Below are 17592 nucleotides of genomic sequence, written 5' to 3'. Positions count from 1 at the left end.
CCGCTATCCCATCCCTCACATCCAGGACTTCGCAGCGAACCTACATGGGGCCCGCATCTTTTCCAAAGTGGACCTTGTTCGGGGATACCACCAAATCCCAGTCCATCCGGATGACGTCCCCAAAACTGCAATTATCACCCCATTCGGCCTTTTCGAATTCCTTCGAATGCCATTCGGCCTTAAGAACACTGCGCAGAGCTTCCAGCGACTGATGGACGCAGTAGGCCGAGACCTGAACTTGGTGTTCATTTACTTAGATGACATACTAATCGCCAGCCGTGACCACCAAGAACACCTTTCCCACCTCCGCCAGCTGTATTCCCGTCTCCGTGATTTCGGCCTCACAATCAACCCGGCCAAGTGCCAATTCAGGCTTGACTCTATCGATTTCCTCGGCCACAGAATCACCAGTGACGGAGCAACACCCCTACCTGCCAAGGTGGACGCTATCCGCCATTTTGCCCACCCCAGCATGGTCAAAGGCCTACAGGAATTCCTGGGGAAGGTCAACTTTTACCATCGGTTCATCCCTGCAGCACCCCATATCCTGCGCCCTTTGTTCGCGCTGATGGCTGGTAAGGGCAAGGACATCGCCTGGAACGACGAGGCTGCGGCTGCCTTTGTTAAGGCCAAGGACGCCCTAGCAAACGCCACGATGCTTGTACACCCTAGGACAGATGGCCCAACCGCCCTCACGGTGGACGCATCCAACACCGCGGTTGGTGGGGTACTGGAACAACTAATCGAAGGCAGTTGGTAACCCTTAGCATTTTTCATCAGGCACCTTAGACCACCCGAACTAAAATACAGCGCTTTTGATCAGGAACTTCTAGCGCTGTACCTGGCGGTCCGGCATTTCCGGTACTTTTTGGAAGGCAGGCCTTTCACCACCTTCACCGACCATGAGCCTTTGTCCTTCACCTTCTCCAAAGCCTCTGATCCCTGGTCAGTTCGTCAGCAGAGACATTTGTCCTATATTTCCGAAGTCACAATGGATGTCCAACATGTCTCTGGGAAGGACAATGTCGTTGCTGATGCACTTTCCAGACCAACCATCCACAGCTTGTCCCTGGGTATCGACTACAAGGCCCTGGCTGCCCCACAGCAAGCTGACGACGAACTGCCCAGCTACAAAACCGCAATCTCAGGCCTGCAGCTCCAAGATTTCTTGGTTGGTCCTGGTCAGCAGACCATCCTTTGCGACATCGCAGTAGGTCAACCCCGCCCTATAGTTCCTGCAGCCTGGCAGAAACGCGTTTTCGATTCGATACATGGGTTGGCTCACCCGTCCATCAGATCCACTGTCCGGCTGGTCGCCAGCAAGTTAATTTGGCATGGCCTGCGCAAACAGGTCAGAGAGTGGGCCAGGAATTGTCAGCACTGCCAGACATTGAAGATCCAACGACACACCAAGGTTCCGCCACAACAATTCGAGCCTACCCGTAGAAGGTTCGACCATATCCACATCAACCTCGTAGGCCCTCTGCCAGTTTCAAGAGGGGCTCGGTACCTCCTTACCATCGTGGACTGGTTCACGAGGTGGCCAGAGGCAACCCCTCTATCTGACATCACGACTGATTCCTGTGCCCGGGCACTGCTCACAACTTGGATCTCACGTTTTGGTGTTCCAGCTCACATCACTTCAGACAGAGGCACAGAATTTACCTCCAGCCTCTGGTCTGCATTAGCGAACATGCTGGGGACGCAGCTGCACACAAACCACAGCCTACCACCCTCAATCGAACGGGTTAGTGGAACGTTTTCACCGCCATATGAAATCAGCCTTGATGGCCCGCCCGAAGGGTCTTAACTGGGTTGACGAACTGCCTTGGGTCCTGCTCGGCATACGCACTGCCCCCAAAGAAGACCTCCGCGCTTCGTCAGCTGAGCTTGTGTACGGGGCGCCCCTAGTTGTCCCAGGGGATTTCATACCTGCCCTTCGAGACCAAGGGGAACAACCCCCAGCAGTCCTACAAAGACTGCGCGAGAAGCTCGGCAACTTGGCCCTGATCCCCACCTCGCGGCACGGTCAAGCCCCATCCTGTCAGCCCAAAGAACTACGAGACACTAAGTTTGTTTTCGTTCACAGGGGCACACCTCGGGTGCCGTTGCAATGACCATATGAGGGACCAAGTCATCAGGAACAATGGATCCACCTTTATTTTGGACGTTGGGGGCAGGGAACAGGTTTTCACGACAGACCGCCTCAAACCGGCCCATTTAGATCTGCAACAACTGGTCGAGGTTTCAACGCCATGACGCAGAGGCCGACCCCCTAAGCGGCAGCTGGCATAGCCTGCGGACCTTGGAGACTGTATCGCCGGTTCTGGGGTGGGGGGGGGGGGGTGTTGTGTAGCAACTCACCGTCCGGGCAAGCAAACTGGCTCGGCAGTCGGGTCGCACGGCGTTGGAGCGGCGAGGCCCAAGATGGTGGCGGGCCTTCGTCTTCCCCGAGCGACGGGGAGAACCCGCGCGCGGGAAAGACTTGATGACGTAGCATATATGTCATTGCCGGTTGCATTGGGCGGGAACAGTTTCCCTTAAAAGGCCCACGCAAGGCGGGAAAATAAACCAGTTCTGTTCTGAAACTCTACGACTTGCATCTTGTGTTCATTCCGCAGTAGCAACCGCTACAACTTCCTATTTTCCTTCTCTGTGTGTCCATGAATTGCTTTGTAATGTATTAACTCCTTTCAGTTTCTAGTACATTCATGCATCCAAGTAGTATGTCTAAAACAGTATTCAAGATAACATCATATGGAATACATGCCATTATTCTTTTAACTCTTGATTACACGCTGCATATGTGCATAAAGAACTGAACACAAGAGTTTCCTGATTGATGGAGGCACGTTGCTTCTTTGTTGATTTTTTTTTGCTATTTGCAACCTCACTGCTGTCTCATGTTTGAAACACCAAATGAATTGATGTGCGGTGGTATTGTTGTTATGTAGATTGGGTTATAGCATGGTGCCATCCCATTCTAAGCCCAGAGCTCGCACAATGGATGCTACAGATACAAGCTACAGAATTTTAAACAGTTGTAATTGGGCATGCACAGATAGAGGTTTTTTATGGCTTTCATTCAGTTAACCACCTTTGGAACAAACTTAGAGAGCTCCCCAGTACGGGAAAATAATATATTTATTTACTACATATAAACAGAATTCAATAGAATCATCACCACATTTCTTAATCAGTTTATTTCAGAAGAGTCCAGAAACAGAACTCATGTTTGGATTAACCACAAGTAAGCTAAATGCTGCCTCTTACTCTGCTTTGGTTTTAAAGCTTACCTCTGTAATTGCAATAACTTTAAAAGAACTGATTTGGCAGGTATGTTAAGAGCATTTTTCTTTCTGCACCTGATTATCAATTAGATGTCTGTATGTTAAAGAAAGTGTTTTTATTTCTCCAAATGGAAAACTGAGATGTGATCTTAAAGTAACACAATTTTTCTTCCCTTTGACGATGTAGTGTGGTGGTTGGTTTGTCACATGAGGTGAGGTTAAGCAGACTTGCAATACACACTGATGAAAAACACAAGGATGCTGGAGGAACTCAGCAGGCCAGGCAGCACCCGTGGAGAAAAGCAGGCGGTCAACATTTCGGGTCAGGACCCTTCCTCAGTACTGAAGATAGGAAAAGGGGAAGCCCGATATATAGGAGGGAAAAGCAGAGCAGTGATAGGTGGACATAAGAGGGGAGACAGAAGGGAGAGCTGATCCACCGGGGGATGGGTAAAAGGTAAGAAGAGAGAGGAAGAGAATGAGGCTAGGAAAGGGAAGAAGAGAAAAAGCATGGTGTGGGGTGGGGTGGGGGTGTGGGTAGGTGACTGTTTCGCTAAACACCTGCGCTCCGTCCGTAACTGTGACCTGCATCTTCCCGTTGCCAGTCACTTCAACTCGCCCTCCCACACTATCACCGATATGACAGTTCCCCCCTTCGCCACATACCCCCCCACCATGCTTCTTCTTCCCTTTCCTAGCCTCTTTCTTTTCTCTCTGTTCCTACCTTTGACCCATCCCCCAGTGGATCTGCTCTCCCCTCCTCCCCCACACCTGCCTATCACTATCTCTTACCTGCATCTACCTATCACCACCTTGTGCCCACCCTGACTCCCCTCTTTTGTCCACCTATCACTGCTCTGCTTTTCCCTCCTATATATTGGGCTTCCCCTTTTCCTATCTTCAGTCCTGAGGAAGGGTCCTGATCTGAAATGTTGACCGCCTGCTTTTCTCCACAGATGTTGCCTGGCCTGCTGAGTTCCTCCATCATCATCATGTTTTTCATCTAGTTTCCAGCATCTGCAGTCCTTTGTTTCTCTAGCAGTGCACACTCCTGTGCTGGAAGATTAAGAAGTGATGACAGTGAAGCATACAAAATTCTTAGAAAGGCTTGATAGGGTAAGTGCAAAAATGATATTTCTCCTGGAAGGACATCTAGAACAAAGGACCACAGTATCAAGAAGGGGGTTGGTCATTCAGGACAGAGATGAGAAGAAATTTCTTTGCCCTCAGTTTGGTGAATTCTCTGCCCAAGTGTAGAGAGTCAGTCTTTAATTCAAGAGAAAGGTCAATAGGTTAATTGGCCCCTGTAAATGACCCTTTTATGTAGGTAGCTGCAAAAAGATTCTAATGGGAGAGTTGGTGGGTGTGTGACAGGAATAAAGGGAAGATGGAAATTGGACTGGTGGATTGCTTGGTTGGGAACCATCATAGAAATAATGGGATGAATGGCCTCCAGATGAAGGCTCTTGATCCAAAAGGTCAACTGTCCATATCCCTCCACAGAAGATGCCTGAACCTCTGAGTTCCTCAAGTTTATTGTGTGTTCACCCAGATTCCAGCATCTGCAGTCTCTTGGGCATCTGCATGTGTTTCAGTAAGTAAGCAACTTTGAAAGAAAAAAGCCCTGCAATTTTAGGGAGTGATTTACGGCGAATAAATTATCTCAATGAGTGTTGTGATGTAGGAAGTACAGCAGCCAATTTGTGCACAGGAAGCTCCCATAAACTTTGACCTGATAAAGAAAGAAGAATTTTACAGATGTTGAGGGATAGCGCGGAATTATATACTGTTTTGCGCAGTCGATTATTTTTATTGGTCAAAGAGGATGAAAAATTATTTCCATCACAGGAGAAGAGCATCGGCTATATTGAAGTGTTTGCTTGCGATTTTGAACTCTGGTGAAGCATAGAATTGTAGTTGCTGCTACTCCGTAGTGTGGAGCAGGGCGCCGCTCTCCGCAGCGCTTGATTGACAGCCAGTCCCGGGCTCAATGGGTTGGTGGTTCGGAGCGGGCGCTGCGCTGTTGGCGCTCGTCTGCGTTTTCATTGCGCGAATTTTCCTAGTACTCCGGAGAAATGAGACGCAAGAGCCCCGCAAGCGGGGTTCCGCCAGCATCCTGGTGGTTGTCGGCTCGGGTAAGTTTGCTTCAGCAGCAGGAAGCGAGGATTAGGCCAGTGCACAGCCCCCATGTTTGTAAAGGAATGGAAACGCGGAAGCGAGGGAGGTTTCTGTGCTTTGATGCATTGTGGTTACGTGTAAGGCAAATATAAAATAATTCCACACATCGAAACTGATCTCGGACCGAGTTAGCTCATCCGTGTGTGATCTCCCATTCTGCAAATAAAAACTAGACGTTGTTAGTTGGCTGTAACTTTTGCAAAAAGTCTTTAGCGTAAAGAATCGAGGCTGAGACTTCAATGCAGTAATGAGGGAATCCAGAGTTCTTTTCCCCAGAAGTGGTCTTTCGCACCTCCTGGGTGGACGTGAAAGAATGTCACTGTTTGAGCGAAGGACATGGGAGTTATTTCATGTGTCTTGGTCAACATTTGGTTAACGTGACCAAAGAACGTGTTACCTGCCCGTTGTTATTGTGGGTAATTGGTTTATTATTGTCACACGTATGGAGGTACAGTGAGAAACTTTGTTTTGCATGCTATCTGGACAGTTCATTTCACAACACCAGTACATTGAGGTAGTACAAGGGAAAAGCAATAACAGAATGCGGAATATAGTGTTACGGTTACGGGGAAAGTGAAGTGTAGACAGACAATAAGGTGCAAGGCCGTGACAAGGTAGATTGTGAGGTCAAAAGCCCATCTTATCGTACGAGAAATCCATTCAATGGTCCTATAACAGTGGGATAGAAGCTGTCCTTGAGCCTGGTGGTACGTGCTTTCAGGATTTTGCATATTCTGCCTGATGGGACGGGGAGAAGAGAGAATATCCCAGGTGGGAGGGGCCTTCGATTAAGCTTGTTGCTTTTCTGAGGCATCGAGAAGTAAAGACAGAGTCCACAGAGGGGAGGCTGGTTTCTGTGATGTGCTGAGCTGTGTCCACAACTCTCTGAAGTTTCTTGCAGTCACAGGCAGAGCAGTTGCCATACCAAGCTATGATACATCTGGATAGAATGCTTTCGATGGTACATCTATAAAAATTGGTGAGGGTCAAAGGGGACATGCCAAATTTCCTTAGCCTTCTGAGGAAGTAGAGGCATTGGTGAGCTTTCTTGGCCACAGCATCTATGTGGTTGGACCAAGACAAGCTATTGGTGATGTTTACACCTAGGAATTTGAAGCTCTCAATCATCTCTACCTCAGCACCATTGATGTAAACAGAAGCATGTGCTCCACTCTGCTTCCTGAAGTCAATGACCAGCTCTTTTGTTTTGCTGACATTGAGGGCAAGGTTGTTGTCATGGCACCATGTCACTGGGCTCTATATCTCCTTCCTATACTCCAACTCGTCATTATTTGAGATTTGGCACAATACGGTGGTATCATCTGTAAACTTGTAGATGGAGTTAGAGCAGAATCTGGCCACACAGTTGTGAGTGTATAGGGAGTAGAGTAGAGGGCTGAGGATGCAGCCTTGTGGGGCACCAGTGTTGAGGATAATCGTGATGGAGGTGTTGCTGCCTATCCTTACTGATTGCGGTCTGTTGGTCAGGAAGTTAAGGATCCAATTGCAAAGGGAAGTGTTGTGTCCTAAGTCTAGGAGTATGGAGGTGAGTTTGCATGGAATTATGATATTGAACGCAGAGCTGTAATCACTAAATAGTAGTCTGATATAGGTGTCCTTGTTATCCAGATGCTCCAGAGGTGAGTTTAGGGCCAGGGAGATGGCGAAAACCATGGACCTGTTTTGGTGGTAGGTAAATTACAGTGGGTCGAGGTTGTTTGGGAGCCTGGAGTGAATGTGTGCCATGACCAGCTTCTCAAAGCACTCCATGATGGTGTATGTCAGAGACATTGGGCGATAGTCATCAAGGCACATTACCTTAATTTCCTTTGGTAGGCAACTTGCTGTTTGTGTAAGTCTTAATGTATTTGTGGAAGAGGAAATAAATGATTTATCAGAAAGCCAGGGAACTGGAAGTCAAATGAAAATATGCAATTAAGAAAATTGGTATTAACAAAAATATGTTTGGGAAATTAATGGGACTGAAAGTTGATAAATCCGCAGATCTGTAGATTATGGAACAGTTCTGTGATTGAGTTCCTGCAAATTGGGGGGTGACAAATGTAACCCTACTATTTTAAAAAAAAGAAAACTGACAACTTCAGACCATTTAGCCTAATTTAAGTAGGAGAGAAAATGCAGGGTGTGATAACACGTCATTTACAAAATATCAGTGGGATTAGATGAGGTCAACATGGATTTATGGAAGGGAAATCATTTTTGATAAACATATTAGAGTTTTTTTGATGAGGTAACTGGCGGGCTAGATCAAGAAGAACCAGTGGATGTGGTATACAGCATATGCCCTGCGTTACAACAGTTCAGGTAATGGAAACTTGCCCTTAGAGAATTCATAAATCACTACCAAAAAGTCTGAGGTACAGAATAAAAGTTCACTCTCACAGAAATTATCTGAGGAAAGAATAACTAAGTAAACACTAATGTGAAAGAAACAACAAATTTTGACATTTTTATCAAGGGTTTGCATTGTGGAAAATTGCAATATGGACAGTTTTGTAGGAACGCAATCCCTCCGTAACGTGAGAGTGTACTGTATTTAGATTTTCAGGCCTTTATTAAAGTCCCACGTAAGAGGTTAGTATGCAAAATTAAACCTTGTGAGATTGGGGTATTATTCTGGCATGGATTGAGTTTTGGTTGACATAGGAAGCAATAAATAAAGTGTCTTTGGGAGATAGCAGGAATCAGTGCTTGGGCTCCAACTATACACGACAGAGAATGACTCTGACAAGGGAACTGAATGTAATAATTCTAAATTTGGGAATAATATGAAGGGAGGACATCATAGAGGGATCAATTATTGAGTCAGTGTGGGTGGAAGACAGAAACAGGAAGGCAGCAATCTCTCTATTGGGAGTATTGTATAGGCCCCCAAATAGCCACCAGGACACTGAAGAGCAGACAAGTAGGCAGATTTTGGAAAGGTGCAAAGATAACAGGGTTATTGTCATGGGTGACTTCAACTTCCCTAATATTGATTGACACCTCCTTGGTGCAAAAGGTTTAGATGGGGCAGAACTTGTTAGGAGGCCATGCTGGATCTGGTACTAGGCAATGAACCTGGTCAGGCGACAGACCTTTCAGTGGGCGAGCATTTCGGAGATGGTGACCACAACTCCCTGACCTTTAGCATAGCCATGGACGAGGATAGGAGCAGACATTATGGGAAAGTACTTAATTGGAGGAGGGCAGATTATGATGGTATTAGGCAGGAATTTGGGATGTAAATTGGGAACAGATGTTCTCTGGTAAATGCACTGCAGAAATGTGGAGGTTGTTTAGTGACCGCTTGCATGGGGTTCTAGATAGGTTTGTTCTACTGAGACAAGGAAAGGATGGTAGGGTGAAGGAACCTTGGTTAATAAGAGAGGTGGAAGGTTTAGTCAAGAGGAAGAAGGAAGCATATTTAAGGTTTAGGAAGCAAAAATTAGATGGCTCTTGAGAGTTATAAGATGGCCAGGAAGGAGCTTAAGAAGGGACTTAGGACAACTAGAAGGGGACACGAGAAGGCCTTGGCAAGTAGGGTTAAGGAAAACCCTAAGGCGTTCTACACATATGTGAGGAACAAGAGGATGACTACGGTGAGGGTATGACTGCTCAGGGATTAGGGGGGGAAGATGTGTCTGCAGGTGAAGTACGTAGGGGAGATCCTGAATGAATATTTTGCTTCAGTGGTCACCAGTGAGAGGGAATTAGACAAATGTGAAGTTAGTATAGAACAGGCAAATGTGTTGGGGCTTGTCGAGGTTAAGAAAGAAGCAGTGTTGGAGCTACTAAAAAGCATTAGGATAGATAAGTCCCCGGGGTCAGATAGGACATACCCCAGATTACTGTGGGGAAACAAGGGAAGAGATTGCTGGAATGTTAACAATGATCCTTGAGTCCTTCCTGGCCACAGGAATGGTACTGGATGATTGGAGGATGGCAAACGTTGTTCCATTGTTCAAGAAGGGTAAAAGGGATAATCCTGGGAATTATAGGCCAGTGAGTATTACATCAGTTGTGGGCAAGCTATTGGAGAGGATTCTTAGGGACAGGATTTATGAGCATTGGAGAAGCATAGTCTTATTAGGGATAGTAAACATGGCTTTGTGAAGGGTAGGTCGTGCCTCACTAGCCTAATAGAGTTTTTCAAGGAAGTGACAAGACAAATTGATGAAGGTAGTGTGGTGGATGTGATGTGGTATATATGGATTTTAGCAAGCATTTGACAAGGTTCTCCACGGTAGGCTCATGCAGAAAGTCATGAGGTATGGGATCCGTGGAAAATTGGCTGTGGTATTGGTATTGGTTTATTATTGTCACTTGTACTGAGGTACAGTGAAAAGCTTGTCTTACAAACCAATCATACAGGTCAATTCATTACACAGTGCAGTTACATTGAGTCAGTACAGAGTGCATTGATGTAGTACAGGTAAAAACAATAACAGTACAGAGTAAAGTGTCACAGCTACAGAGAAAATGCAGTGCAGTAAGGTGCAAGGTCACAACAAGGTAGATCATGAGGTCATAGTCCATCTCATTGTATAAGGGAACTGTTTAATAGTCTTATCACAGTGGGGTAGAAGCTGTCCTTGAGTCTGGTGGTATGTGCCTTCAGGCTCCTGTATTGTTGAAATTGGCTTGCCTACAGAAGGCGGAGGGTGGTTGTAGAAAGGGAGTATTCAACCTAGAAATCGGTGACTAGTGATGTTCCACAGGGATCTGGTCTGGGACCCCTGCTCTTTGTGATTTTTATAAATGACTCAGATGAAGAAGTGGAAAGCTGGGTTAGTAAGTTTGCAGATGACACGAAGGTAGGTGGTGTAGTAGATAGTGCAGAAGGTTGTTGTAGGTTGCAACGGGATTTAGACGGGATGCAGAGCTGGGCAGAGAAGTGGCAGATTGAGTTCAATCCAGAGAAGTGTGAAGTGATACACTTTGGAAGATCAAACTTGAAGGCAGAGTACATGGTTAATGGCAGGATTCTTTGCAGTGTGGAGGTACAGAGATCTTGGGGTCCAAGTACATAGAACCCTCGGAATTGCTGCACAAGTTGATAGGGCAGTTAAGAAGGCATAGGGTGTGCTGGCCTTCATTAGCTGGGGGATTGAGTTCAAGAGCCGTGAGGTAATATTGCATCTCTATAAGACTCTGGTTAGACCATACTTGGAATATTGTGTTCAGTTCTGGTCACCACATTATAGGAAGGATGTGGAAGCTTTGGAGAGGGTGCTGAGGAGAGTTACAAGGATGCTGCATGGATTGGAGCACATGTCTTATGAGGAGAGGTTGAGCAAGTTGGGACTTTTCTCTGGAGTAACAGAGGATGAGAGGAGACTTGATAGAGGTATATAAGATTATGAGAGGTATAGACGGATTGGACAGCCAGCATCTTTTCCCCAGGGCGGTAATGGCCAATACTAGAGGTCACCCGTTTAATGTGCATGGAGGAAATTTCAGGGGAGATGTCGGGGGTAGGTTTTTTTTACGCAGAGAGTTGTGGGTGCCTGGAATGCACTGCCGGGGCTGGTGATAGGGGCCAATATGATAGGGTAATTTAAGAGACTCTTAGATAGGCACATGGATGAAAAAAAAATAGGGTTATGGGAGGTGAAGTAGAGAGGGGGATAGATTGAATGTGGATAAGGTTAATATAGGTCAGCTCAATATCATGGGCTGAAGGTCCTGTACTGTACTGTTCTATGTTCGATGAAACTGGCTCGGATTGAAAGTTGTGAGGAGGATGCAAGGATGTATCAAAGTGATTCAGACAAGTTGAGTGAGTGGGAAAATATATGGCAGCTGTGGTAAAATGTGGATGAATGTTATCCACTTTAGTTTGAAAATCAGAAAGGCGAAGTATTACTTTAATGGTATTAGATTGGGAAATGTTGATGTACAAATGGGATCTAGATATTCTTGAGCATCACTCATTGCACAGGGCTTTGTGAGACCACACCTGCAGTATTGTGTATGGCTGCCCTTAGGGGGATAGTAACAAAGGCACATCAGACTGACTCCAAGGATGGGAGGATTGTTGTAGGAGGAGAGATTGGGTTCCCTTGACCTGTGTTCACTAGAGTTCAGGAAAATGAGTGGAGATCTCATTGTAACACACAAAATCCGGACACAGCTTGACAGACTGCAGGGAAGATGTTTATGCAGGATGGGGAGTCTGGAACTCAGGGTCACTATTCAAGGATGCAGAGCAAGTAATTTAGCAATGAGGTCAGGGGAAAATTCTGCGCTCAATAGGTGGAGAACCTGTAGAATTCTGTTCCAAACCGAGATTTTGGAGACCAGGTCATTGAATATAATTAGGGGGGAGCTGGATTGATTTCTCAATACAAAAGGCATCAAAGGGTATGGGGAGAGTGTGGGGGGAAAAATGTATTGATACAGAGGATCAGCCATGTTCTTGATGAATGAAGGTGCAAGCTCTAAGGACCAAATAGCCTACTTCTGCTCCTATTTTTTTCATGTTTCCATGTACTAGTAATGAGTACCAGGGACATGCTTTGTTATAGTTGTACATAATTGAAAGCATGTGCTAAGCATTGAAATACTTGTATGATATTCAAGTAAACATTACACATTTTGTATTATAAAATTTCAGCATCATTGAGATTAAATGTGCAAAGACTATTTATTGAAAAATGAATGGCCTGACTTTGTGGGAAAATATTGACATTTCTCCAGACAACTGAGTGCATAAAATTGCAGCAATTCACCACCAGTGATAGTGGGGAGTCCATTTGAATATCCTGCGCTGACTTAAACCTTTACTGACTTCACTCAAGGGAATGGTTGTGAATAATCAGTACATTTTATTGTTGATTCATGAGTTTTCACCAGGAGTGTCAAGCTGAAACATTAAGCCTGTTGCTGTTGTTGTCTTGTTGTCTGCCTTACTGAAAACTTGCTGGTTTTATTCCGATCCTCACCTTAAATTATCTGCTGCTGAAACTCTTTGCCTGCCATTGATTCAATCATTCCTGGCTGGTCACCTTTCTTGCACCTTGTGCACCCTCTGCTGCTGTTGTAACTCGCCCCAGATCCTGTTCGCCCATCTCTGCTTGCCAACCCACATTGCCTCTCTGCCTAGCAATGCTCACACTAGTTTTCAGATTCCATCATGACTTTGCTCCACTCTATCTCTGCAAACTCCTAAAACTCTGAGTTCTCTACACTCCTGCATTTCGGGACTCATGCCCCATTTTTAACTGCTCCATTATCAGCAGTCACCTCTAAACTGACTTGGTCCTGATGCAAGGTTTCATCCCAAAACATCAACAGTTCCTTCCCATCCCCTGCCTCACAGATGCTGCTCAACCTGCTGAGATCTTCCAGCAGATTTTTTTGTTGCTCCAGATTCCAACGTCTGCAGTCTCTTGTGTCTCCCAGGTTCTAATTTCCCTCCCTGAAACTCCCCACTCACTGAGCTCCTCCTTAAAGACTCTTCTTAAAACCTACCTGTCTGACCACCTGTCTCCTTCATCTGCTCCTGTGAAGCACAATGAGTGCATTCGTTACATGGTGCAGTAGTTAGTCCTGCTGCCTCATAGCTCCAGGGAGCAGGTTTGTTCCTAATTTTGGGTGCTGTTTCTGTGGTGTTTATGCCTTTTTTCCTGTGACCATCAGGGTTTCCACCAGGTACACCTGTTTCATCCCACATCCCAAAAGTACTAGTAGGTGAATTAGAGTCAGAGAGTTATACTGCATACATAGAAATAGGCCCTTTGGTCCAACTCATCCATACCCACCAAGTTTTCTATCTGAGCTTGTCCCATTTGCCTGAATTTGGTCCATATCCCTCTAAAACTTTCCTGTGCATCTGTCCAAATGTCTTTTTAAACATTGTAATTGTACTTGCCCCTACCACTTCCTCTGGCAGCTCATACAATATACCCACCACCCTCTGTTTGAAAAAGTTGCCTCACAAGTCCCTTTTAAATCTTTCCCTCTCACCTTAAACCTGTGCCCCCTATCCTGGGGAAAAAGTCTGTGACCATTCACCTTATGTATGCCCCTTATGACTTTATCTACCTCTATAAGGTGACCCCTCAGCCTCCTACACTCTAGGGGGGAGAAAAAACCCCAGCCTTTTCAGTCCCTCCTTGTAACTCAAGCCCTTCAGTCCTGGTAACATCCTTGTGAATCTTTTCTGCACCCTTTTCCAGCTTAATGACATCCTTCCTATAGCTGGGTGACCAATACTCCAAGTGTGGTCTAGCCAACCACTTTTTTTTAAAATCTTATTTACAGCGTGGTAACAGACCCTTCCGGCCCACCGAGTCTGCGCCGCCCGTTTTAAACCCAGTTAACCTACCCGTACATCTTTGCAATGTGGGAGGAAACCCGAGCCCCCAGAGGAAACTCACGCAGACATGGGAGAACATACAAACTCCTTACAGACAGCGACGGGAATTGAACCCCAATCGCTGGCGCTGTAATAGCATCGCGCTAACCGCTACTTGTACAGTAGAATTGGTCACAATGAATTATCCCTTAGTGTAGGCAAAAAGAATCAATGGAGAGTTGGTGGCGTGTCAGGGAGAATTGGTTACAGGGACATAAGAAGAGGAATGGGATTGATGGAAGTGCTCTGCCATGAGCTTCGTGGACCCAATAGGCTATCGTGACATGGTAAGTAAATTATAGGTGCTACAACGAAATGCTGGTTGTGATAGATTATAAAAATTATGGTAAAACTGATTGTTTGTGACTCACTTAATGTTCCATCTCCTGCCTTCATGCCTGACTCTGTCTTGCAGGAGGACACACCTCGGAGATCCTCAGGCTGGTGGGCAGCCTCTCTGCCTCGTATGCCCCCAGGCATTACGTCATTGCTGAAACAGACAGGATGAGTGAAGACAAGGTCCGCACGCTTGAGGCTGCCAGAACTGAAGGAGGTTCTGAACCTCAGGTAGGTGTTAGCGTGGGTTGGAACTACAGCCTACAGCAGTGGTCCCTCTTTGTGTATTATATCTGTAGAGGAATTGTCATCACAATTTAAGCCCAGTGGTGATGTTGTCTGATGTGCACTGTATGAGCATACCCAGCAGAGGTCGCTGGTTAGCAATCAGTGGTGACAATCAGTGATTGATTTTTTTTGGAACACTAAGGCAACTGTAGCCAGGATCAGATAACTTCCAGTGAAATGTGGGGCTGGCCTAGATTCCTGCACTTACTTTTGAGGCAGCCACCTTCGCTGAAAAAATATACAGACCGGTAAGAAAATAGAATAGTATAGCGCAGGAACAGGCCTTTCGGCCCACAGTGTCTGCGCCAACCATGATGCCAAATTAAACTGATCCCATCTGCCTGCATGTGTTCCATATCCCTCCATTCCCTGTATGTTCATGTGCCTGTCTAAATGCCTCTTAAATAGAAACAGCCAATCGGGCACTGTTTGAGGAGAGGGACACGCAGAGTTGGTGTTACAGTGTAGGATATGCAGCAGCGAATTTGTGTTTGGTAGGGTCCCTCAGAGAGCATTGTGATAATGAGCAGATCATCACTTTTTAAATTCATATCAATTAGGGGAAAAGGATTAGCTGGGAAATCAAATTGAACATCCCTGTTCTGTTTTGAAATGGGAATCTATTACATCCCATTTGGAAGCAAAATGGAATACGCACGCCCAAAAGACAGTGTCGTTGATAATGCAGCACTCCCTTAGTACTGCATAGGGAATGTTACTCAAGCCTCTGAATGGGACTTGAACCAGCAACATCTGACCTTGATGCAAGAGTTCTGCCCACTGAATCACAGGCACTGAGCCACGGCATTAGAGAAACAAGAAGCAGATAGCCAGAAAAGCTGGATGCCCTGTGAGCGTGGAGCTCGGAAAAGTTTGGTTATGAATGAAGCTGAAGCAGATTCGTAAAAGAAGATATTGCTGAAGGTCAGGTATCTGAGGCTTTAGAAACTGCACTCAAGCCTGTCGTTTATCCAAGCACTAACTGCGTTTCCAGTACTTCCTCTTGTTTTATATTCCCAGCACTTGCAGTTTTACTGGAAAGTGACATTCATTTGCCACAGTGAGAAGCTTGGGGCTGTGCTCAAACACATTGTTGTTCTCCAGTTTGTAGCGTTTCACATGAATACTGCAGGATAATTATCTCTGAAGATAAAGGAAAAAATTGAGTTTGGCTCTACCACCATATGATGTTGAAACACGTTTGAGGCGGATGGGATTGTTATGTGTCAACCTGATGAACTCTGTAACAAATTTCTTGGATAGCTTTGGAATATGGTTGGGCATTGGCTTCCAGTTCGCAAAATAAGAACTGTACCCACGACTTAGTGTCCTGTGCAAGCATTGATATTCTGATAGTTATTTCTTTGCATCTGCTAGGCATTGCTGGCAAGGCTGGTATTTATTGCCCACTTCTATTTGCCCATGAACCAATTGGCTTGCCAGGCCATTGCTATGTAAAAGGATTTTGGTGTGCTGGTTCAGGAGATGCAGAAGGTACACAAAAGTTTGGAAGACACGCAGGTTTTTGACCTTTGTAACCTGAGGGCTGGAGTTCAAAAGTGAGGAAGTCTTGTGTAGTTACCACACCTGTGTGTTGAGACCACACCTGTTTTGGTCCTTAAGAAAGCAAGTGCTGACCTCAGGATCAAACAAGGACTGATACGGTCCCAGTTAGAGAATGGTGTGGGGTGTGACTTGTGTAAGGTATTCTGTGAGATGGTCAGTACTGGATGGTGGAATTGTACTTTATTCATTCAAGGGATGTGGGCTTGGCAGGCTGAGCTAGCATTTAATTACCTGTCCCTAGTTGCCCTTGAGAAGGTGGGGGTGAGCTGCCTTCTTGAGCAGCTGCAGTCCTTGAGGTGTGGGTATACCTCATGAAAAGATCCTTGAGGAATGGCAAATGGAGTTGAATTCAGATAAGTGGAAGGTGTTGCATTTTGGGAAGTCAAATCAGGGTAGGACTTACACAGTGAACAGTAGGGCCCCGGGCAGTGTTGTAGAACAGAGGGACCAAGGAGGGCAAGTACATGGTTCCCTGAAAGTGGCGTCACAGGTAGACAGGGTGGTGAAAAAGGCTTTTGGCACACTGGCCTTCATCAGTCAGTGCACTGAGTATAGGAGTTGGGCTGTTACGTTGCAGTTGTACAAGGTTTAGAGGGATATGGGTCAAATGCAGGCAAATGGGACTAGCTTAGATGGGCATCTTGGTCGGCATGGGCGAGTTGGGCCGAAGGGCCTGTTTCCTTGCAGTATTACTCTATAACATTTCAGGGATGATGGGGTTGTCCAATGAAGAGGGAATGCGTAAAATTGGATTAAACTCACTGGAGTTCAGAAGAATGAGAGGTGATCTCTTTAAGACAGGCAAAGTGAGGCAGATGTCTGAGCATAGATGGTATGCAATTGTTCTTCATGCTGGAAAATCCAAAACTAGGGCATAGTCAGGATAATGCTTGGCCATTTAGGACTAGGATGAGGAAAATGTACATCTTTGTAATTTTCTCTCATTGAGTATATGGAAGATTGATATCAATTGATTCTTGCACAGTGAGGGAAGCAAGGAATGAGCGGATCAGAGATAAGGGAATAAATGACAAGATTAAATGGGGGTAACAGAGGACAAATAAAGAAACAAAGTTCAAAATCACCAAGGATTCCCACCTACACTGTGCCCAAGCAGAAGATGAGGTGCTGTTTCTCAAACTTATATTGGGCACGTTGCAGCCATTAAGACTCAATATCAAATTCAACAATTTCAGCAAATTCACTTTTTCTGTTTGTATCAGAAACTGGTCAGTTCTGCTGTAAGATTATTGAGCAATACTATTAAATCAGTTTTTCTCTCCACAGATGTTCCCTGGGCATTTTTCCTTGGCCCTATCCTCCCCCCCACCCTCTCAGCAACTTGAAACTAATGTTTTTTTCACTCTCCCAGTTCCAACAACAGAGACCAGAATTAGAAGAGTATGGGTATCTTTGGAGGATTATAGGGCTGGAGGAGAGTGCAGAAATGGTGGGGGTGAGGCCGCAGAGGCATTTGGAAATGAGAGTGAATTTTGAAACTTGGGCATTTCTTGAAGTGGAGCCAGGGTGGTTCAGAGGGTCTTGAGTAGGCAGGACTTGGTGTGAGCACCA

At 45.7% G+C, this 17592-nt stretch overlaps 1 protein-coding gene across 2 annotated transcripts in view; it reads left to right on the top strand.

Annotated features, from left to right (window-relative positions):
• The first annotated feature begins 5261 nt into the window (after nucleotides 1-5261).
• Nucleotides 5262-17592, top strand: part of alg14 (ALG14 UDP-N-acetylglucosaminyltransferase subunit) — a 74507-nt gene continuing 62176 nt past the window's right edge. For both annotated transcript variants that reach the window (XM_052013018.1, XM_052013017.1), the window contains exons 1-2: nucleotides 5262-5425; nucleotides 14246-14397. In XM_052013018.1, coding sequence (XP_051868978.1) covers nucleotides 5281-5425; nucleotides 14246-14397 — 297 coding nt within the window. In that variant the 5' untranslated portion in view covers nucleotides 5262-5280. The remainder of the gene's footprint in view (nucleotides 5426-14245; nucleotides 14398-17592) is intronic.

This window comes from Pristis pectinata, chromosome 3, assembly GCF_009764475.1.
Source record: "Pristis pectinata isolate sPriPec2 chromosome 3, sPriPec2.1.pri, whole genome shotgun sequence".
Taxonomy (NCBI): Eukaryota; Metazoa; Chordata; class Chondrichthyes; order Rhinopristiformes; family Pristidae; genus Pristis; species Pristis pectinata.
This window is presented reverse-complemented; position numbering and strand designations above follow the sequence as displayed.